Genomic DNA, 22944 nt, shown 5'->3' on the forward strand with positions numbered 1-22944 from the left:
CTGGGGGAGCAAACAGCTGGGCATGTCTCTATATCAGTGTTATAGAGGGCGGACACTTTATGAGTTTACCCTGTATAAGCTTTATACAGCGTAAAATGGATTTATTTGGGGTTTGGATCCCATTGGGTGTCTGGGTGCTGTGTGGTTTTCAGTTAAATCTGCAGCTTTGAGGGCATGGACCAGACCCTGGGTCTGTGTTGCAGCAGGCTGGCATATCTGGCTCAACAAGGCAGGCTTCTGGAGTCCCAAACTGGCAGGGAAAACGGGCTCAGAGGTAACTCCAGCATATCAGGTGACAGTCCCAAGGGGGTCTCTGTGACCGAACCCATCACAGTTCTGTCCTCCCAAAAGCCTTGGGGGAGTCCCCATGCCACGGCCAAGCTGAGCCCCCTTGGGGGGGAGGGGTCCCTGCAGCTGGACGAGCCCCAGGGGAGGGGGAAGGCACCTACATGTCCACGTCGTCGTAGTCGTTGTCTGAGTCCGACACGTTGACCCTGCGAAGGAGCCGGAGCCTGAGTCAGAGTGTGGCCAACGGCTGGGGCCGGGACAGGCCCCAGGGCCAGCTGGAGCAGCAGCCTGGAACGGGCCCCTGGGCTGGGCCGGACCGTCTCCTCCCTGCCCCCTCCCCCAGCGGGGCCCCTGGGCCGGCCCCTCTCCGCCCACCCCCAGCGGGGCCCCTGGGCCGGCCCATCTGACCCACACACCCCAGCAGGGCTCCTGGCCCAGCCTGTCCCCCTACTCCCCTCTACGGGGGCCCCTGAGCTGTCTCTTCTTACCCCCTGCCCTGCAGCAAGGTTCCCTTGGTCCAACACCCCCCCCCACAGCAAGGCCCCAGGGCTGGTCCCCCCCGCCATGGGGCCCGGGGCCGTTACCTGGCACTGCCCATGGAGTCAGGGGCTCTGCCGCTGGTGCCGTAGCTGAGGTCTAGGCAGATCTCCTGGCCGTGGGGAGACGGGAAAAGCAGGGTGAGCGCCGGGATTCACACCAGCCCGGCCCCCCAGCAGTTGTATCTCCCTGCCCACGCCGGGCCATTCAGCTCAGACCCTGGGCACCCTGCCCCCGGCGCCATGTTCCCAGCCACGCCCAGCGCCGGGGGCTGCCGAGTCAGGGCGTGGGGCGAAAGGGCGGCTGGCGGGGGGCCCTGGTGGGTGGGAGGAGCTGCGACGGATGGCCTGGCGGAGGATAACAGCCACACTGCCAGTGCCAGCTAGCGGAGCTTCCCCCGGAGCGCCCGCTGGAGGGGCTGGCGCGGGGGGAGCCGCAGGCCAGGGGGCGGGGGACACGGGCAGCACCTACCACGTGACACGGAGGCGTCGGCTCCTTCCAGCGGGTCCGGATCTTGATGGGATGCACTGGAACGAGAGGCAGCTGAGACCGGACGCGTGGCGCCCGCTCGTGACTTGGAACCACGGGTGAGCGGGGGCGGCTCCCGGCATCCAGCTCCCCCACCCCCCACCCCCATGCGCCTGCCAGCGGGACCAGGGGGACCCTGCCTGGCCACCCCACCTGGCAGCCCAGAGCACCCCACAACACTGGGGAGGGCATGGTGGGGTCCCGGCAGCGAGGGGAACAGGCAGGGGGCACAGTGGGCTCTGGGCTGGGGGGTGCATGGCAGGGGGAAGGGCAGGGGTCCCAGCGGGGGGTCCTGGTATGGAAAAGGGTACAGCAGGGGAAGGGGCACGGCAGGGGTCCCAGCGGGGGGGGGTGGTCCCAGCAGGGGAAAGGGTAGCAGGGGAAGGGGCATGGCGGGGGGGGGAGGTTCCCGGCAGGGGAAAGGGTACAGCAGGGGAAAGGGCATGGCGGGGGGTGGGGTCCCGGCAGGGGAAAGGGTTCTGCGGGGGAGGGACAGGGCGGGGGTCCCAGCGGGGGGGGGTCCCACCAAGGAAAGGGTTCTGCGGGGGAGGGGCAGGGCGGGGGTCCCAGCGGTGGGGGGGGTCCCACTAAGGAAAGGGTACTGCGGGGGAGGGGCAGGGCGGGGGTCCCAGCGAGGGGCGGGGGGCACGTACGGTTGATGTCGGAGTTACTGCGCTCGGCGCGGGTGTGCCGGTGCGTGGAGTGGATCCGCTGGGGCACCGGGGGTGGCCGCTGGGAAGACAGGGGGGGGTTAAGTCGGGGCGGGGGTCCCGCCAGCACGGCCCCACGGTCCCACACCCCCTCTCGGTCTCTGAGCATGGCGGGGGCAGGCCAGGGCCAGCTGGGAGCCGTGTGCCCCTCCGCCCCCCCCGCCTCCCCCGCAGCCCCCGGGAATCTCACCTCGGCCTCTTCCTCCTCCGGCTCACAGCAACGGGGCAGCTTGTCAGGGTTACGCAGCTTCTCCAGCAGCTCCAGCGTCAGGCTCCGGCTCAGGCCAGGCTGGGCCACAAACTGGTGCTGGGGAGGGAGGGACGGGGGCGGGGGTGAGGTTGGGGGGCAGCCGGCCATGGGCTGGGCAAGCCGCCTGTCCGGGGGATGGGCTGGGCCGGCTGCCAGCCCACGCCGAGACGGGCAGCCCCCCTGGGCACAGCCTGCCCCCGCCCGCTCCCTACTCACGCTCAGCATCTTGATGGCACCCGGCCGCTTCTTGGGGTTCTTGGTCAGCGTCACCTTCACGAAGTTGTGAAAGGCCGGAGTCCTGGGAGGGGACACAACCGGGAAGCTGAAGGCCTTGGGCAGGGAGGCCAGGCCCAGGGATGGGGCCAGCCCCCACCTTTACAGAGGGGAAACTGAGGCCCAGCGAGGGGACCCAACCTGACTCAGGTCACACAGCAAAGCCGTGGAAGAGCCAGGGAGAGAACCCAGGAGTCCTGGCTCCCACACGACCCCCACTCTAACCCGTAGACCGCACTCCCTTCCCAGAGCTAGGATAGAACCCAGGAGTCCTGGCTCCCAGCCTCCCCCGCAACCCACCAAGCCCCAGCAGAATCTGATCCCAGGACCCCGGAACCGGGACCAGCCCGGCAGCTCCCACCCGTGGCAGGGGGCCGCCCCTCCCTGACTTTAACCAGCTCCCGCCCCTCCCCAGGGGGTCCCCCCACGCGGGCCAGGCCTCAGCCACATCTGGCCCCTGGGAGTCACAAAGGGCAGCAGGCAGGGGGGGCTCGGGTCAGTCCTGCGGCCAGGGCCACTCACCACTTCGCCTTGTCTTTCAGCTTCGGCGACTGGTAGCCACTCTTGGACATCAGGAACAGCACCCTGCAGGGACACAAGGGGGCGTCGGACCCAGGCGCGGGGGGGCGGGGGGAGTTCATTAACCGGCAGGACTCCCTGCTGCAGGGCGGGGGCCAGCCATTCGCAGGCTCCAGAGCCCCAGCTCCTGGCAGGGTCAGGAAGGAGGCGGGGGGTGGGTGCTGCAGGCTGCTAGGGGTGGGAGAGACAGCCAGCGTTGGAGCCGGGAGGCCGGGTAGATGGGCCTGTTCCAATGCGCTGAGGCCCTGGGCAGATCAGGAACGGGAGGTGGATCAGGGACAGACAGATGGATGCGGTGCGCCCTTCCCCCTCCCCCCCGTGCCCCAGAAGCTCCACCCCAGGCTGGTTTCTGGCTCGGATTCGGCTTCCGTGCCCCCCAGCCAGGGGCCCCATGGGGTGAGGTGGGAAGGGGCCTGGGTGGGGGTAGGCTCCAGATGCAGCATGAAAGGGCGGCCTGTGGGCGCCATGCCAGGTGGGGGCACCGAGTGATGGGCGCGCTCTGATCTTACCTGGCTTCCTAGACAGCCCCCGCCCCTGCCCCCACCCCAAACCTGTGTGCAGAGCGAGGGGGGAACCGCGCGGCCGCCTGGCTCTGCAGGGTGGGGGCCAGCTCGCTCCCTCCGGCAGCCTCCTGCCTTCGCCCCCTGCAAGGCCAACTCCCGGCGAGAACCGGGGCCCAGCCGCCCGGACTCCTGGGTCCCTCAGCTCTGCCCAGCCGGGGCCTTGACCCTCCCCGGTGCCAGCCGCCCCGCTCTGCCCCCGCCAGTCCCTCCCTGCGCCCTGCAGCCATCGCAGGCCCGGTGTGACCCCCGGGTGGCGGGTTCGGACCCGGGAAGGGGCAGGGCTCCCCCATGGCAGGCCCCGCCCCCCCGGCGCTCACCGCAGGGGGTGGACGTCGAACATGGGGGGCTGCAACTCGGCCAGTTCCACCGCCGTGACGCCCACGGACCAGATGTCGCACAGCTCGTTGTAGCCGCCTTTCAGCTCCACCGCTGCCACCTCGGGGGCCATCCTGGCACGGGTAGAGAGTGCGGGGAAGAGACGCAGGTGGGCAGGCTGGCTGGGGGCGGGGGGACGGCCCCAGGTGAGGCCAGGGTGGGTGTCTGGGGATGGGGCAGGCCTGATGGAGGCACTGGGGCCCGGGGGGACATTTCTATCATGTTCCTCCCTTGCTTAGCCCGGAGCCGCCCCCAAAACCGGCCCCACCGGATGACCTCGCGCCTGCCCGGTGTGCACACGGACAACGCCAGGCAGGCCCTGCGTGCGCGCACACACACAGAGCATGCACCTGGGACACACACACACACTCACACCTGGGAGACACGCACCGTGCTTCCCCGCCCCAGACAGACAGACAGACAGACTGTGCCCCTCTGTAGCGGGGCAGTTCCCCCCTCCTGTGAAAGGCTGATTGGGGAAGCAGCCCCAGCTGGGGCCACGCCCCAATGCGGCCACAGCTGGCCCTATAGAAGGGCTGAGCCAGGAGCTGAGTCAGTCTCTCTCTAGCGGTGGAGGGAGAAGGTCCCGGTGGCCGGGGAGAAAAGGGTCCCTGAAGTGGAGCAGGGCTGGGGAGCTCCAGCCTGGCAACAGCCTATAGGGGTTGCAGCCGGGAGCTAGCCAGAGGCAGCCGGTCCAACCTCCTTGCCAAAGGTGAGTGGCCATGAGACTGCAGTCCGCCCCACTGAGCGGGGGGCTGGATGACGACTGGCAGTAGCCACTGAGGCAAGGTGGGTTTAGAGCGTGGGGGGTTCCTCTGGGAGGGGAGACCTAGAGAGCGGGGGGGGGGGTACTGCTGGGGCAGCAACCCAAGGTAAAAGGGCACCGGAGTCCGGGGGGGGGGAGGCCTGAGGCAGGCGAGACATTGGCCAGCAGAGGTTGCTCCGGGCCGGAATCGAGCTAATCCCCAAGACAACCAGCAGGAGGTGCCGCACCGGTGATGCGCTACATGCCCCCCCTACACACACACACACACACACACGCACCTGGGACACACACACACTGTGCCCCCACACACACACATAGTCCATGCCCATTGCTCCTGCGTGGCAGACACACGCAGCCCGGAGATCGGCCCCTCAGTGGCACTGTGAGCCCCCCGCCCCCGACAATGCAAGTTGGCCGGGGCTGAACCAAGCTGGACGCCTGCCCCGCCAGTACCAGTAGGGGGTGCCGATGAAGGACATCCTGCGGGCGAAGGTGGCGCTGATCTGGGCTGAGATCCCAAAATCCGCTGGGGGGAGGAGAGGAAAAGCTTCAATTGCACCCCCCAAACCCAGCCTGTGCCCCCCACGCCCATCAGCCCATCCTGGCACACCCCCCCCGGGACCCTCAGCCCCCTACCCCAGTGCATCCCCCCAACTGCCCTTAACCATGCCCCATAGATCTCCCAGCTGTCCCACAGCCATGCCCCAGAGGCCTCCCTCCCTGGGGAAGAGCCTATAGGGGCCAAGCTGGGATGTGACTCACCGAGTTTCACTTCCCCATTGTCATTGATGAGGATGTTGGCTCCCTGTGGGGGGAAGGAACAGAGGAGGCTGAAGGGGGCTGGGGCCGGGGCCATGGGGCAGGGGCCACGCATGGGGCAGGTCCCCAGGGGCTGCAGAAATAGTTCAACCCCTTGGAGGAGGCAGATTTGGCGCTGACTCGGCCAGGCTGCGATTTCCAGGGGGGCCGGCCACCCCCAGGTCGCTGAATCCCCCCCACAGGGCAAATCCCAGCCTGACCCAGCTCAGTGATGGCCATGACACAGGGCCGGGAACACACTATTGTCACACGCCTCAGCCCTGCTGACATGCGAACAGGCTACGGCCACACGCCCCAGCCCCAGGGACATGCCGTAACATGCTACTGCAACATGTCCCAGCCCTGGTGACACGTGATAACATGCTACCGCAACACGCCCCAGTGACATGCCGTAACACGCTACCGCAGAACTGCAACACTCTGCACCGTCCTGGTAACATATGGTAACACGCTACGGCCTAACTCCCGCATGCCCCAGCCCCGGTGACAGGCGATAACATGCTACGGCCTAACTCCTGCATGCCCCAGCCACGGTGACATGCATCAACACACGATGGCCTAACGGGGGGAGGGGTAGCTCAGTGGTTTGAGCACTGGCCTGCTAAACCCAGGGTTGTGAGTTCAATCCCTGAGGGGGCCATCTAGGGATTTGGGGCAAAAATTGGGGATTGGTCCAGGAGGTTGGACTAGATACCTCCTGAGGTCCCTTCCAACCCTGATATTGTATGAACTACTGCATGCCCCAGCCCTGGTGACAGGCGATAACATGCTACGACCTAGATTATCGGTATATTGGTTTTGATCCAAGGGCCCAGTCCGAGCTCCCGGGGGCACCGAAGGGAGAGAATTTGAGCAATCCCAGGTCCTGTCTCTAGCTGATGCTCTGTTTTGTGGGCCTCTCTCCAGCCTGGGATCCTGCCCGCTGCCTGGTCAATTTCACTTTCTGTTTATAGTCAGTTTCACACCAGGCTCTCAGCCCTCCCTGCTGTGTGTGTGGGGGGGGCCCTTGAACAACCCCGGGGGGCTTCAGTTTCCTATTTGAAACGCTGGGCCTGGGCTAAGCCGAGCACGTCCCTGCAGCCTGGTTTCCCCCCCGGTGGATTTTCACCTGCGGGAGGTCTGGAATCCCCGGGCTGGGCGGCCTGACAAGCCACGCTCTAGATCCCTAAGGAAAGGGCTGCCCGGAGCGCCCCTTGCCCACGCTCGGTTCCTTCGGTTGCTACCTGTTGAAGCCCATTTCTTGGTCTGGCCCAGCAGGCCCCTGCATCTCTGCCACCGAACCACAGCAGCCTCGGCATCTACCTCCCTCGCCAGCCAGCCAGCCTTCCAGCCACAGTCTCCATCACAGCACTCGAAAGCTCGTCTCTCTCGCCAATAGCCGCTGGTCCAATACAAGGCACTGACTGCCCAGCCTGGCCTCTCTCGTATCCTGGGACCGACACGGCTACACCAGCACTGCGCTGTCTATCGACCTGCCCCGCAATCCATCCATCCGGCCAGCGGACCCACCCAGTCCTCCTCCGGCCCCTGCTTTCTCTACAGCTCTCCATCCCAGAGACAGTGAGCCAGTCCCAGCCTCCTCTGCCCCGTGGCCTGACCTCCTTACCTTGATGTCTCTGTGGATCTTGCCTTGGGTGTGAAGATAAGACAGACCCTAAAAGCACAAACGACAATGGGGTGTTTAGTCCAGCCTGAGTGGCCTCCACTGAGTCACCGTTGTTAGATGATTGAAGATAGGGTTAATGGTCCAATCCCAGAGGGGGCTACCCGTGGGAAGGCCTCTGAGATGCCCTCCAGAGAGCTGAGCTGCCCAGGTTTGAGGCCAGCGTGAAAGGGCTTCCCGCACTCACCTGCAACGTTTCTCTGCAGACGTAGGCGATTTGCTGCTCAGACAAGGGGCCAGTGACTGCAATGGAAAATGGATGTGGTTTTTTGTTAGCTGTATTATGAGAGAGCCCGGACCCCGACCGAGATCAGGGCCCCATCGCGCTGGGCCCTGCCCGGACCCTGACCGAGATCACGGCCCTGTCGCGCCGGGCCCTGCCCAGACCATGGCATTGCCCTTCCCACCACACACATCAGCAATCTCAGCTGCTTTTGGTTCTGCATTTTGGAGCTGCTGGTGTCCCCTGCACAGGAGGCTGCCCCTGTCTGAGCCGGCAGCGCGGGGCTCACTTCCTTTTCCACGCAGCCCAGAGCACAAGCTACGGACTTTGAGAGCAGCCGTTCACCTGAGAGCACAGGCAGGGTTCGGTGGTTAGAGCACAGGGCTGGGCGTTAGGAAGGCAGGACTGAAGGCCTGTCACTGGCTCTGGGAGGGAAGTGGGGTCTAGTGGTTAGAGCGGGGGGGCTGGGAGCCAGGACTCCTGGGTTCTCTCCTGGCTCTGGGAGGGCAGTGGTGTCTAGTGGTTAGAGCAGGGGGGGCTGGGAGCCAGGGCTCCTGGGTTCTATCCCCGACTCTGGGAGGGGAGTGGGGTCTAGTGGGTTAGACCTGGGGGGGCAGGGAGCCAAGACTCCTGGGTTCTATTCCTAAGTCTGCCATGACTCACTGTGGGAGCTGGGTAAGACCTGTCCTATTTCTGTGCCTCAGTTTCCCTTCTGTGCAACAGGAATAATTGTACTGTTCTAGCTGGCAGGGCTGGTTCTGCAGGGCCCGGGCGCAGACGGGGCTATCGACGGGCACGGGGCTTCCTGCGGCCTGGCTGGCAGGACCCTGGCTGGACAGGGGATGAGGCTTCGGTGCCCAGTTCTCCCACCAGCGCTGTGCCGGGGGCACTGCTGGGAGCAGTTTGCCGGTCCCATGAGGGTGTGGTGCAGTGCCCGCCCGGTGCCCCCTTACCGTGGTAAATGTCCTGCAGAGATCCGGCCCCGCAGAACTCCATGCAGATCCACAGCTTGTTCAACCTACCGGGCCACAGAGCAGGGGGTTAATGGAGGAGGGGCGGGAGGGCAGTGGGGGCAGGGCCTTCATGTCCTGGGCCAAGGGGCTCCCGCAACCCACCACAAGGACCTGGAGGATGGGGACGGGGACGATGCACCTGCCCCAGGACCCTCCTGGTGACTCCAGAGGCAGGAAGGGCAGAAAAGGAGGGGAAGCAGTGTGGGGGGAGGGGCTCCAGATGGGGAGAGGGAGTGAGGGCTGGGGGAGGGCGCCAGGGAGAGATGGGGGACGGGAAGCTGTGGGGGGCAGTGGGGAGAGATGGGGGAGGGGAAGCCGGGGGAGAAATGGAGCAGCTGGAGGGCAGTGGGGAGAAATGGGGCAGCTGGGGGGCAGTGGGGAGAGATGGGGCAGGATCTCTCACCGCATGTAGCTCCCGTAATAGGCCACGATATTATGGTGCTGGCAGGTCTTCACGATGAGGATCTCCTGCTGGATCGCAGTGCAGTCGTCATCTGGGGAGCAACAGCAGCTGTTAGTACCTGCAGTGCGGCACTAGGGGGCGCTGGGCAGCGGGGAGCGGGGCGGGGGGCTTGGCGGGGGGCGCTGGGCTGCGGGGCGGGGGGCTTGGCAGGGGGCACTGGGCTGCGGGGAGCGGGGCGGGGGGCTCGGCGGGGGGCACTGGGCTGCGGGGCGGGGGGCTCGGCAGGGGGCGCTGGGCTGCGGAGAGTGGGGCGGGGGCTCGCCGGGGGGCGCTGGGCTGTGGGGCGGGAGCTTGGCGGGGGGCAGTCTTCCCTCGCCATCAGTGCTGACCCCGATGCCTAGCAGGCCTGGGCTGGTGGGAGATGCCCTGATTTCCCCCCACCCCCGCCATGATCCCCAGCAAACACCCTCCCCTGCAGCCTAAGGGGGCGTTAAAGCTCCCGGGCCCCCCAACGTACTGCGGAAGGGGGCGCTCGCCCCAGATGCAGACTGCCCCACCAGTGGGCAAGGGGGAGCACGGGATCCAGCCCAGGCCTTGGGGCGCACCAGCCCGGCTGGGGACTGGGCCGTCCCCCCCGCCCATGCCCCACGCTGGGGAGCCAAGTGTGACCGCCGCGGTGGGGGGCGGGAGGAGGAAGCAGGGAAGGATGTTGCTGGCTGCTGTTACGGTAACTCGCTTGCTGGCAGCCCCCTTCCCGCCAGCTGCAGCTGCTGCTTGCCAGGAGCTCCCCATCGGGGCAGGACCCAGGGGGGCTGGGCTCGGTGGGGGGCGTCCGTGAGCGGTGGCCCCAACAGCTCCCGGCCTTGCCAAGGGGGTGTTCACCCCCCTCCCTGCCATGGGGGATACAGGGTGCAGGGCCACAGGCCTGCCAGTCCGCCCTGTGCCAGCCCCACAGGGGGCAGAACATCTGCCCCACGCCGCCAGGAGCAGCCTGGGGCCAGCTCAGATTCTACTAAACTCTCAGGGCCGGAGAACGGATCTGAAAGGGTGTCGCGCTCAGCTACTGCAGGGCTGGAGACCACAGAGAGACGCAGACAGGCTGGGATCTAGGGGACAGACAGACGAGCCTCCAGGGGGTCAGACAGACAGACAGACAAGGCTCCATGGGGGTCAGACAGACAAGGCTCCAGGGGGGTCAGGCAGGCAGACAGACAGACAGACGAGGCTCCAGGGGGGTCAGACAGACGAGGCTCCAGGGGGGTCAGACAGGCAGACAGACAGACAGACGAGGCTCCAGGGGGTCAGGTCAGGCAGATGACAGGACTCCAGGGGGGTCAGACAGATGACAGGACTCCAGGGGGTCAGACAGACGAGGCTCCAGGGGGTCAGACAGATCTCTGGTTACACCCAGCCCTAGCGGCGGTCGGCTGGGGACCCTCTCCCACAGTGGAGCCCGCCTTCCCTCACCTGACTCCATCTTCACAATCTTTATGGCAGCCAGGTCGCCGGTGCCTTTGTTCTTCGCCTGCAGCAACATAAAGGGACGGTCAGGGGGGAAACGCCCGTCGCAACGGGGATCTGCCTGGCCGGCGGAGGGTCCTGAACTGTAATGCTGTGTGGCCTTTAACCAGCCCCTGCGCCCCACCCCAGAGGTGGCTGCATCTCAGCGTTGGGCAAGGGATCCCTGTATAACCAGCCCCTGTGTTCTACCCCAGAGGTGGCTGCATCTCAGCACCGGGTGAACTGCTCACTGTATGTAAGGTATGCACCTGTAAGGTGCTTTGGGATCCTTTTGGAGGAGCGGCACTATGGAGATAGCAGATACCAGCGCACGCCTCAGAATAACCCTACCGCGTAACCCTACAGTAATACACCTAATAGCAATAAAAACGTACAGCGCCTAGCGCTATGCGGTCCTTGTCCATGGCTGGGGCTCCTAGGTGCTACCGTCATACAAACCATATACAATAATGTACAGCCTTAACTCTGCCCATTGTGGATTTGCTGCACAACACAGGCTCTGTGGCTGAAGCCCTGAGCTGGGACCCAGGAGATCTAGGTTCTGTTACTGGCTCTGCCACGGACTCCTCGCAGATGCTGGGGCAGGTCACGTCATTGTGGTGTGCCTCAGTTTCCCCCATCTGTGACATGGGGATGATCATCTTCCCCTGGCTCCCGGGGGTGGGGGGGAGGTGTTTGCGCAGCGCCATGACACCATGGGGATGGGGACCATAGCACGCTCCTACCCATAAATCCACCCCATAGTGGCTGGTACCAGGGACTACGGCAGCCTACACTGATGCCCTCCCCTAGCCCGTGCAGGAGGGGTTGTACTTATGGTCCGGGGGTCCCGCCCCACCAGTAAGAAAATCACAAGCTATTTCTCGACTACAACCGCCCTTTGTTCTCCCCGACAGCCACAGCCACACCGATGCATCTAGTTTAACCAAGGAGGGAACTACAGACAGGACTCCTGGGTTCCCGGGAAGGAGCGGGGTCTAGCGGTTAGATCAGGGAGTCGGGGTGCCTGGGTTCGCCTCCTGATTTGGGGGAAGGAATATAGTCTTATGATTAGCGAAGAAGGCCAACAGCCAGGACTCCTGGGTTCTATCCTGGCTCTTGGAGGGGAGCGGAGTCTAGTGGTTGGGGGGGGGGGAGGGGAGGGTCAGGACTCCTGGGTTCCACTCCCAGCTCTGCCACTGAAATGCTGTGCTGCCTGGTGCGAGTCCCTTTCCAGCTCCGTGCCTCAGTTTCCCCAGCAGTACAACAGGGATGGAGAGTGGCCGCAGAAGGAGGGAACCCTTCGCCTCCCTTAGGAGACGGGACCGAGTGGCCAAAGCAAACCCAAGACCCAGCTGCGGCCTCGGACCTGTCGCGGGCCCCGGGGCAGCCCGGGGTGCCATGCCGCTCAGCCCCCAGGAGGCTGCCAAGCACCGGGCCGGATCCTGCCCTGGCGCGGGGCCGGGCTGTGGTGGGGGGTTGCCCAACGCCCCCTCCTCCAGTCACGCCTGCCCTGCCCCAGCTGTGCCTTGGCTACCAGCACAAGTGGGCGTTCTGCGCAGGGAGGGGGCCATATCGGAGTGGCGCGGAGACCCCGCTCGGTCCCAAGGCCACTCACTCAAATTCTGCCCGGAGTCACACCAGCCTGGGAGGGGTCTGACGTGATGCCCCCGCCTTGTTTCCGGTGCCCGTGGGGCGGGGGGGCACCCCGGGCTGAGCCCCTAGCAGGCCAGGCAGCAGCTCACAGACCCCCCCCGCCCACCCCCACCTGCTCCGGGGGGAACCACCCCGCAGCGGCTCTGGTTTGAACTACAGCCGGGACCCGAAACTGAGTCCCTTAGAGCGCAGCCAACGAGGCCTTCGGCTCTCAGCCGGGGGCAGGGTCCTCTCAGGGCACAGCAGTGGGAGCCCCCATGCACCCACAGCCCCCCATCCATGGGGCTGGGTGTGAGCCCCCCGAATTCTGCCGTCACATGGAGGCAGGGGTATTTCTGGGGACACCGTCAGTCCCACACCAGCCAGCAGAGCTCACCAGAAGCAATCTCGCAGCTGGGCCCAATCCTGACCGTACTACCCCTCCCCCCTTCACCGCAGGGCCCTGGCTATTCCCCACCCCCACCCCCCCGGGGAGTGGGGGCTGCCACCTCTCCTCGCTCAGAGCAAACAACTCGCCACTTCTGCTTTTTATTTTTACTGAGCCGTTGACGAGGTAAGGAGGAGGACGAGGGCCCGGGGGGTCTACTGGGGGATCAGCCACGGAGCCCATCACCGCGGGGCAGCGGTTCAAAGCCAGTGCGGCTCGGCAGCCAGCCCATCCTAAGGCCCACGGGTAGAACGAGGCCGGTGGGTCTCGTCTCCTCTTGGCCGCTCCTACAGGGCATCCCCCTCGGCCAGGGTGTGCGTCAGAGGGAGAGTCCCCTGGGTAACAAGCCACCCTTCCTTCCGTGGGACGCCCACACGCCAGCGCCCTGCTCCTCACCCGACCAACACAGATGTGCCTAGCCTGGGACCAGCAGTTGCCCAGCCGGCTGGGGCCTGGGTGGGGAGCTCCTTGGAGCAGGGGCTGGGCCCCGTTGTGCCAGGCACTGCAGGGTCCCAGCCTCGCAGGACCTAGGGCCCGTCTACACTAGAAAGCCGCATGGCATTAACCCCCCTGCCCACCCGCGTGGCTGACATAAAGGGGCTGGGGCTACCCTAGGAGTGCAGTATCCACCCTGGCATACGCACTCCACCACAAAAGCACTCCCAGTGTGGACACAGCTCTCCCAGCGTAACGGGGCTTAGACCAGGGTACCTATTCCCGTCGGCACTACACAACCCTCGCCAGGTCGGGACAAGGCCGTACCCCGGCCTGGCCCAGCACTCCCAGTGTGAACACAGCTCTCCCTCGCCCCACTACAGCGACTCCCGTAGGGGAACAGGCTATAAACAGAGCCAAGGCCACCTCCACCCTCAGAGCCCGGTGCCCGGGCCCAGCGCATACCAACAAAACTGGGCTTTGTGCAGGCAGACCTCATTCCACCCCCCGCCCCAAGCGAAATCAGCCGTTCTTTGTTCCCTTGGGCCCCCGTCTGTCTCTCTCCACCTGCGGTCTCTCGTCTTAGATTTTTGTTCTGTGTTTGCACAGCGCCCGGCACAAGGGTGGCCTGGGGAGCCTAGACACGACGGTAACACACCTAATAAATCATATTATTAACAGAGTAACTGCTCGGGGCTTTTGCCAGCACACCTCTCCCACCCGCGAGGGGTAGAGCTGGGCCTGCCGAAGTGAGCCACGCAGCCCCAGTCTAGCCGCAGCCCCGCTCCGGCTCGGGCTGGGAGAGCTCTCCCCACCCCACCCCACCCGGCCAGGCCTAGGGATGCCAGGCAGATGCAGCAGCCAGGGAGGCAGAGGGAGCAGCCAGACGCTGCTGCTCAGCAGCTGGGCCTCAGTTGGCATGTGCCCGCTTGCAGCGAGCGGGTGTGTTCTGGGCGTGCGCTCGTCCAACGATCATCTAGCCATGGTCCTTCTACAGCCCCCCAGAACAGCCATGCCTGAGCGCTGACCCTCACGAGCCCCCATGAGGCAGGGCTGTTATCCCCACAGGGCAGATGGGGGAAACTGAGGCACAGAGCACCTAAGTCACTTGCCCAGGGTCACACAGGGAGCCTGTGGCAGAGGAGAGAATTGAACCAGGGTCTCCTGAGAACTGGGCCAACCTTCCTCCACCCCTTTCCTGCTCCCCCGCCAGGGGCCGGCCCCGGCTGTGTGCTGAATCCTCAGCCACGTGTGGGTGTGAACAGGGCAGGGAGCCTGCGAGCAAGGGTGTGAAGGGAGGTGTTGAAACGAGCGTATCAGTGGGTGGGAGAGGGGGTGGGTGTTGAGGGTGAACTCATGTCTCTCCTGGCTTGTGAGTCTGTCTGACTGCTGGCTCCCCTGTGTGCCTCTCTCTCTGCCTGACTGTGGGTGTCTGTGGGTGTGTCTAGACAACCCGCAGGGGAAACACTCTGCGTGTGTGTGTGTGTGTGCGTGCGCAACCACCACCCAGCCTGGTGGTCTGTGGGGGAAGGGCTCTGGGCCCGTGTGTGTGCGTGGCTCATGCAGAGTGTGTGCGTATGTCCCATACAGTATGTGCATGTGTGTGTCTGTATGTCTATGGGTGTGTGCATGGCCCATGCAGTGTGTCCGTGTGTGTGTGTCTGTATGTCCATGTCCACGGTCCATCCAGTGTGCGTGTGTGTAGGGCCCATGCAGGGTGTCCCTGTGTGTGTGTGTCTGAATGTCTGTGTGTGTGCGTGGCCCATGCAGTGTGTGTGTGTGTCTGTATGTCCCTTTGGGTGTCTGTATGTCCCTGTGTGTGTCTGTATGTCTGTGCGTGTGCATGGCCCATGCAGTGTGTGTGTGTATGTCTCTGTGTGTGTCTGTATGTCTGTGTGTGTGCACGGCCCATGCAGTGTGTGTGTGTATGTCTCTGTGTGTGTCTGTATGTCTGTGCGTGTGCATGGCCCATGCAATTTGTGTGTGTATGTCTCTGTGTGTGTCTGTATGTCTGTGTGTATGCACGGCCCATGCAGTGTGTGTGTGTGTCTGTATGTCCCTTTGGGTGTCTGTATGTCCCTGTGTGTGTCTGTATGTCTGTGTGTGTGCGTGGCCCATGCAGTGTGTGTGTGTATGTCTCTGTGTGTGTCTGTATGTCTGTGCGTGTGCACGGCCCATGCAGTGTGTGTGTGTGTATGTCTCTGTGTGTGTCTGTATGTCTGTGCGTGTGCCTGGCCCATGCAATGTGTGTGTGTATGTCTCTGTGTGTGTCTGTATGTCTGTGCGTGTGCATGGCCCATGCAGTGTGTGTGTGTATGTCTCTGTGTGTGTCTGTATGTCTGTGTGTGTGCACGGCCCATGCAGTGTGTGTGTGTATGTCTCTGTGTGTGTCTGTCTGTCTGTGCGTGTGCACGGCCCATGCAGTGCGTGTGACTGTATGTCCCTGTGTGTGTTTGTATGTCTGTGTGTGTGTGCGTGGCCCATGCAGTGTGTGTGTGTATGTCTCTGTGTGTGTCTGTATGTCTGTGCGTGTGCACGGCCCATGCAGTGTGTGTGACTGTATGTCCCTGTGTGTGTCTGTTTGTCTGTGTGTGTGTGCACGGCCCATGCAGTGTGTGTGTGTATGTCTCTGTGTGTGTCTGTATGTCTGTGTGTGTGCATGGCCCACACAGTGTCTCTCTCTCTCTGCACACACCCCGGGCGGGCGGGTGGCCAGTGGGGGAAGGGCTCCTCCGGCCCTGTCGCTCTCTGGGCAGCAGCCGGGTTTCCTGCAGGAAACTCCTCAGGAGCAGGAGGGCAGCCACTGCCCTGATCCCCCGGAGGCCAGTGTCGGGAGGGCGAGATCCTGGGCATGGCCAGGCCCTGAACGGCCCAGCATGGGTGGCCCTGCCCTCCCGCACAGCGAGGTTGTAAAAAGAACAGGAGGACTTGTGGCACCTTAGAGACTAACACATTTATTAGAGCATAAGCTTTTGTGAGCTACAGCTCACTTCATCGGATACAGGCAGTGGAAAATACAGTGGGGAGATTTATATACACAGAGAACATGAAACAATGGGTGTAAGGAGAGTGACGAGGAAAGGTGAGCTATTACCAGCAGGAGAGCTGGGGGGAGAGGGGGAATCTTTTGTAATGATAATCAAGGTGGGCCATTTCCAGCACTTTACAAGAACAGTAGGAGGGGAAATAAACGTGGGGAAATAGTTTTACTTTGTGTAATGACCCTTCCACTCCCACTCTCTATTCAAGCCTAAATTAATTGTATCCAGTTGGCAGATTAATTCCAATTCAGCAGTCTCTCCTTGGAGTCTGTTTTTGAAGTTTTTTGTTGAAAAATTGCCACTTTTAGGTCTGTAATCGAGTGACCAAAGAGATTGAAGTGTTCTCAGACTGGTTTTTGAATGTTACAATTCTTGACGTCTGATTTGTGTCCATTTATTCTTTTACGTAGAGACTGTCCAGTTTGACCAATGTACATGGCAGAGGGGCATTGCTGGCACATGATGGCATACATCACATTGGTAGATGTGCAGGTGAACGAGCCTCTGATAGTGTGGCTGATGTGATTAGGCCCTGTGATGGTGTCCCCTGAAGAGATAGGTGGGCACAGTTGGCAACGGGCTTTGTTGCAAGGATAGGTTCCTGGGTTAGTGGTTCTGTTGTGTGGTGTGTGGCTGCTGGTGAGTATTTGCTTCAGGTTGGGGGGCTGTCTGTAGGCAAGGACTGGCCTGTCTCCCAAGTGATGGGTCGTCCTTCAGGACAGGTTGTAGATCCTTGATGATGCGTTGGAGAGGTTTTAGTTGGGGGCTGAAGGTGATGGCTAGTGGCGTTCTGTTATTTCCTTTGTTGGGCCTGTCCTGTAGTAGGTGACTTCTGGGTACTCTTCTGGCTCTGTCAATCTGTTTCTTCACTTCAGCAGGTGGGTATTGCAGTTGTAAGAATGCTTGATAGAGATCTTGTAGGCGTTTGTCTCTGTCTGAAGGGTTGGAGCAAATGCGGTTGTATTGTGGAGCTTGGCTGTAGACAATGGATCGTGTGGTGTGGTCTGGATGAAAGCTGTAGGCATGTGGGTAGGCATAGCGGTCAGTTGGTTTCCGGTATAGAGTGGTGTTTATGTGACCATCGCTTATTAGCATCGTAGTGTCCAGGAAGTGGATCTCTTGTGTGGACTGGTCCAGGCTGAGGTTGATGGTGGGATGGAAATTGTTGAAATCATGGTGGAATTCCTCAAGGGCTTCTTTTCCATGGGTCCAGATGATGATGTCATCAATATAACGCAAGTAGAGTAGGGGCATTAGGGGGCGAGAGCTGAGGAAGCATTGTTCTAAGTCAGCCATAAAAATGTTGGCACACTGTGGGGCCACGCGGGTACCCATAACAGTGCCGCTGATTTGAAGGTATACATTGTCCCCAAATGTGAAGTAGTTATGGGTGAGGACACAGTCACAAAGTTCAGCCACCAGGTTTGCCGTGACATTATCGGGGATACTGTTCCTGACGGCTTGTAGTCCATCTTTGTGTGGAGTGTTGGTGTAGAGGGCTTCTACATCCATAATGGCCAGGATGGATTGTAGTTTCCTCAGGAAGTCAGTGCTGTCTCAAAGATAGCTGGGAGCTGAATCGCAAACCCGGGAAGCCAGCCATGTCGGGGCCTCGCTCCTGCCCGTGGGTGAACGACCCATGCCAGCCACCTGCCCAGGCGAGACGCACCCAAGGACAAGAGATCCAGCACCCAAGAGGGCAGCCCAGGGGTCCCCAGGGCACTTGTGCGACCCCAGGCAGGAGCGACCCAGCGGGCTCCCCCCATACTGTGCCGGCGCAGGGGGCATCCAGCCACTAGCTGCCGTGACACCCCGGGCACACACGATCTGCCCCCAACAGCCTCACGTGCTCAGTACCTGCCCTGTCCCCTCCCTGCCCAACAGCCGCTGTCTTAGGCCCGGCGCGCCCCAGCATTGCCCCACCTCAGCCCCCCAGGGCCTGTTCCCACATGACCTGGCCCCAGCTGTCACCTCCTGAGAACTGAGTGCTTCCCACGCATGCCTGTAGCCCAAGTGGGCAGAGGCAGGGCACCCACCGGTGGTAGTGGGGGGGGGTTGTGTCTCCATGGCCCATCCTATCCCTTGGCTTCTCGGCCAAGGTGGGGGCTGGCCAGTGGGGGCGCAGATATGGCCAAGCACGCCAAGACCCAGCAAGCTCGCTACACGCCAGGCCGTCGGGCAAGAAGGCAGCCCGCCCCTCTGTGCCAGGAGTTGGGTAGATCCTAGCCAGGAACCAGCCCAGCCCCCACCACTGACCACCCCCCTTCGGGCTGCCTGGGCCCTGAAGGCTGAACTCCCCCGCCCTGCTTGTGGAGGGGGCGTTCCAGCGCTGAGGTGGGGGAATCTGCCGCCTGCTCTGGGGAGGAATAGGGTCCAGGGATGCAGAGCGGGCACCCAGAGCTCCCCCAGAGGGCCTGGGCTGAGCCAGGGCCGGGCACAGCTCTGAGCCGCCTGAACGCCCGCACCGCCAGGAAAGGTGGCCGGGAGTTCCCCTCGGGCGGCTGCAGCTTGCAGTGTGGGCGCCGGCTGCGAACAGACGCTGCAGGGCCCTGCACATTCACCGCGAGGAGCGTGGTGGCTGCAGGAAGGCTCCGTGCAGTAATGCAAACTGGGATATGGGGTGGGGAAGGGGGCTGCAGGGCATGAGGGGCCCCGGCAGAGCTGGGGCGGGGGAGCCCAGGGCTGGGAGAGGAGGGGAGTTTGGGGGATGGGATTTAGAGGCATTGGCAGAGCTGGGGAAGCCCAGGGCTGCAGGTCAGGAGTGAGGGGCACCAGCAGAGCTGGGGGGAAGCCCAGGGCTAGGACAGCAGGGGACTGTGGGTCAGGATTGTGGGGCACCAGGAGAGCTGGGGGGGAGCCCAGGGCTAGGAGAGCAGGGGACTGTGGGTCAGGAGTGTGGGGCACTAGCAGAGTTGGGGGGGAGGGATAGGACAGCAGGGGACTGTGGGTCAGGAGCGAGGGGCACCGACAGAGCTGGGGGGAGCCCAGGGCTAGGACAGCAGGGGACTGTGGGTCACGATTGTGGGGCACCGGCAGAGCTGGGGGGGAGCCCAGGGCTAGGACAGCAGGGGACTGTGGGTCAGGAGTGTGGGGCACCGGCAGAGCTGGGGGGAGCCCAGGGCTAGGAGAGCAGGGGACTGTGGGTCAGGATTGTGGGGCACCGGCAGAGCTGCGGGGGAGCCCAGAGCTAGGACAGCAGGGGACTGTGGGTCAGGAGTGTGGGGCACTGGCAGAGCTGTCGTGGGGAGAGCTCTTAGCCCTAATAGCCAGGCTCCGGGGAACTGAACCCCCACCGCCAGCCCAGCCCTACGCCTACCAGGGGGAAGCTGCTTTGCTGCATCCTGCCATGTGGGGCTAGCAGCGGGAGGCACCCCCACTGCGTGGGCACAGCAGCAGGGGCCGGGGGGGTGACCCACAGAATCAGACACAAACGGGGCCCCTGAGAGCACCGGCCTGCCCAGACTGGCTCCACCGGCCCCGGTGCCCCCTGTTTTGCCGCTGCCCACCCAGGACAGCCTCCCGACCACCGCCGGCTGCTGCCCTCCGCCACACCCCAGCCCAGCCGTGCAGCAGGGCGTGCTGGGAGCAGGGCTCGTTCCTGCCCGGGCAGGCCCCGGGGCTGGCAGGTTCCTGGGTGCGCTCTGGCTGCATGGGGCTGCTGTCACACGGGAGGTGCAGGCCGCCCTCTGCTGCCCCCGCTCTCCCGCATCCACCCGCCCGCTGCTCAAAGCAGCTTCCGGGCCGCGCTCGCCTCTGGCCTGGGCTAGTGACAGCCCCCGCCTGCCTGGCCCGCAGCAGCCTGGCTACCACCCTCCCCACCGCGCCCCTTGGCCCCTGACTCATTTTGGGGCCCAGGCCACTCCTGCCCCTTTATATCTTTACCTGCCCCGTGGCTTTGCTCTCTGCTCCCATCCCCCCTCCCCATTGTCCAGGCAGGGGCCTTCCCCGGGGCAGCTCTGACGCTGCCTCCATGTATCTCTGCCTTAGTGACTATCCAACAATGGGTGAGCAATGCCTGTAGACGCAGCGGCCCTGCTCTACCCCAGAGGGGGCTGCATTTCAGTGCCGGGTGAGCAATGCCTGTAGACGCAGCGGCCCTGCTCTACCCCAGAGGGGGCTGCATTTCAGTGCTGGGTGCGCAATGCCTGTAGACGCAGCGGCCCTGCTCTACCCCAGAGGGGGCTGCATTTCAGTGCCGGGTGAGCAATGCCTGTAGACGCAGCGGCCCTGCTCTGCCCCAGAGGGGGCTGCATTTCAGTGCCGGGTGAGCAATGCCTGTAGACGCAGCGGCCCTGCTCTACCCCAGAGGGGGCTGCATTTCAGTGCTGGGTGCACAATCCCTGTAGACGCAGCGGCCCTGCTCTGCCCCAGAGGGGGCTGCATTTCAGTGCCGGGTGCGCAATGCCTGTAGATGCAGTGGCCCTGCTCTACCCCAGAGGGGGCTGCATTTCAGTGCTGGGTGCGCAATGCCTGTAGACGCAGCGGCCCTGCTCTACCCCAGAGGGGGCTGCATTTCAGTGCCGGGTGCGCAATGCCTGTAGATGCAGCGGCCCTGCTCTACCCCAGAGGGGGCTGCATTTCAGCGCCGGGTGCGCAATGCCTGTAGACGCAGCGGCCCTGCTCTGCCCCAGAGGGGGCTGCATTTCAGTGCTGGGTGAGCAATGCCTGTATGAAGTGCTGCCATGCCCCGCTGCAGCGGTGGCTGTATTTCTTTTGACTGGGTGGGCAATCCCTCTATAAACACCTGCCATGTTCCACCCCAGAGGTGGCTGCATTTCAGTGGTGCAGCGGGGATCCCTGTAGAACACAGCTGCCACGTCCCACCCCAGAGGTGCCCACATTTTAGCTTACTTTCATATTTGAAAATCACGCCCCCGCCAGCTATTGTTCTGTCGAATGTGGTTAAATTTTACACCAAACCCACGTTTTCTACAGCGCAGCCCCTGGGCCTGGTTCTGACCTCCTTGCCACCAGCGCTATGCCCTGGGAGCCTGCCCCATCATGCTGAACCCCGGGGTAGACAGAGGGGTGCAAACGGCCCCCTGCTCAGCTGGTGGCATTTCACTCCCACTCTGCATTGGTGTCAATGACGGTGCGAGGTGCAGGGAAAGAGGGAACCCGGCTCAAGGGATAACGCAGGGCCACAGCATCTGGCGCCGCCCGTGTACCCCAGCTGGGGAGCTGGCTCATTATCTCACTCCTGCTTTTCACCAGTGGGAGCAAGGAGAGAACTGCTGCCAATGACCTTCCCCTTGTAAAGACACTTCCCTCAGAAGAACCTCACACCCTTCTGTATCTTTGCTCCATCGTGCCCTGGGCGTGCAGATTTAGCTGCAATAGCTCAGGCTGGGACTTGCAAAGCAGCCGACATGAGCGGGGTCGGTCGACTAACTCACCCCAGCCCTGCCTCAGACTCCTAGCTGCTGAGAATAACTGATAGCGAAAAGCAGCTGCACCAAATAACTAAAACAGGCTTGGCTCTTCGGAGCTGGGTGCAAAACCGCATTGCTCTCCTTGTGCTATGGGCTGCATCGCCCACTGTCATGGCGATACTTTCATTCTAGCAGGTGCAGATCCTAAATCTTCTTTGCTCTTCCCCCTCCCGAGCTCAAGGCGTTCGCCCTGCCAGATCCCGGAGCACGAAGCTCACAATGAAGCTATCGCAAATACCACGTTGGCCCCCCGCCCTCCCCCGATAATCACCATCAGGGTCCTGCCCAAGGGGCCTGACTCTCCCCACGGCCCTGCACTGAGCATTATGCCAGGGGCTAGAAAATGTACCAATCTTATTTAGTTTCATGCTGCAGCCACTCTGAATAAGAGCAGCTGATGAGAGTGTTACTGACCAGGTGCAGGGCACGGAGGCTCTGACCCAAGCCCTGCAACGTACAGCAGAGCGGGGTCTGCAGGAAAGCGATCGCAGCGGGTCCTCAGCGTTACCTTATAAACTTCCCCATAGGTCCCTCCGCCAACTCTCTGCAGCAGCTCAAAGTCGTCCTGGGGATTTCGGGTGGAAATATCCAATGCCAACCTCTCTTGGACATCCATACCTCAGCGTTTTCCCGCAGACCGACGCTGTGGGGCTCAGCGCCGGGCGAGTGTGTGTGTGCGTGTGTGCGCAGTGAAGCAGTGTGTGATCTGGGGAACGATAACGTTCTCTAGCTTTTATTTCCTGATTTGAACCGTCAAGAGCGTTGTGCGAGCCCAGAGGGCCCCCTAGACAGAATGTAGGATCCGTGCAGCACAAGGCAACCCAGAGGGGTCACTGCTTAGCAGGCCAGAGTCACAGGGGCTCAGAGAGCGGGAACGATACCGATATAAAGCAACTAATGACCATACTCCTGGCGACTCAGGGGCACGGGTGGATTTTGGAGAGTGCCAGGGTCCATCCAGTTGATTTGTAAGCAAACAAATCAGTAAAGTGCTTTGAGATCTGCTGACAGCTCACGCGATTGGTCCGTCAAGAGAGATAATTAATTATTCCAAAAGGAGCGATAATAAATAACGCTTTGCCCGAGTCCCCCAGAAATCTCCAAGCACTTTGACAAAGTCGGGCTGGGATCACTGTTCCTGGTCTATGGAAGGGGAAACTGGGGCTCAATGAGGGGCTGTGACTTGCCTGAAGCAGCAACAGCGGAGCTGGGAGTTGAACTCATTTGACCCCCAAGAGCCCCACCGAGCTCTAGCCACTAGGCCCCGCTCCCCTCCCGGAGCTGGGGTGAGAACCCAGGTGTCCTGACTCCCTGCCCACTGCACCATGCTGCTCGCCTGCGGCCCTCAGACCCCCGCGCGCCCAGCGCCTGCCGGGAGGGGCCGGGGGAGAAGGGGCGTGGCCCCCGTCGGGGGTCAAAGGATCAGAGGGTGAGAAGGGGGGACGGGGGCACTGGTGGGGTGG

At 62.9% G+C, this 22944-nt stretch overlaps 1 protein-coding gene across 1 annotated transcript; it reads right to left on the reverse strand.

Annotated features, from left to right (window-relative positions):
• Positions 1-449: 449 nt before the first annotated feature.
• MAP4K1 (mitogen-activated protein kinase kinase kinase kinase 1) lies at positions 450-22223 on the reverse strand (the record flags this gene model as incomplete). The annotated part of the gene is given in 16 exon segments (XM_037884705.2): positions 450-494; positions 873-937; positions 1297-1352; positions 2007-2085; positions 2254-2370; positions 2530-2611; positions 3109-3171; positions 4046-4177; positions 5323-5395; positions 5632-5674; positions 7295-7342; positions 7539-7594; positions 8528-8592; positions 8991-9081; positions 10458-10515; positions 21990-22223. Coding segments are annotated over 16 exon segments (1181 nt in total), but the record flags the coding sequence as incomplete, so codon positions are not given.
• Between the last annotated feature and the right edge of the window lie 721 nt (positions 22224-22944).

Source organism: Chelonia mydas, chromosome 23 (assembly GCF_015237465.2).
Source record: "Chelonia mydas isolate rCheMyd1 chromosome 23, rCheMyd1.pri.v2, whole genome shotgun sequence".
Taxonomy (NCBI): Eukaryota; Metazoa; Chordata; order Testudines; family Cheloniidae; genus Chelonia; species Chelonia mydas.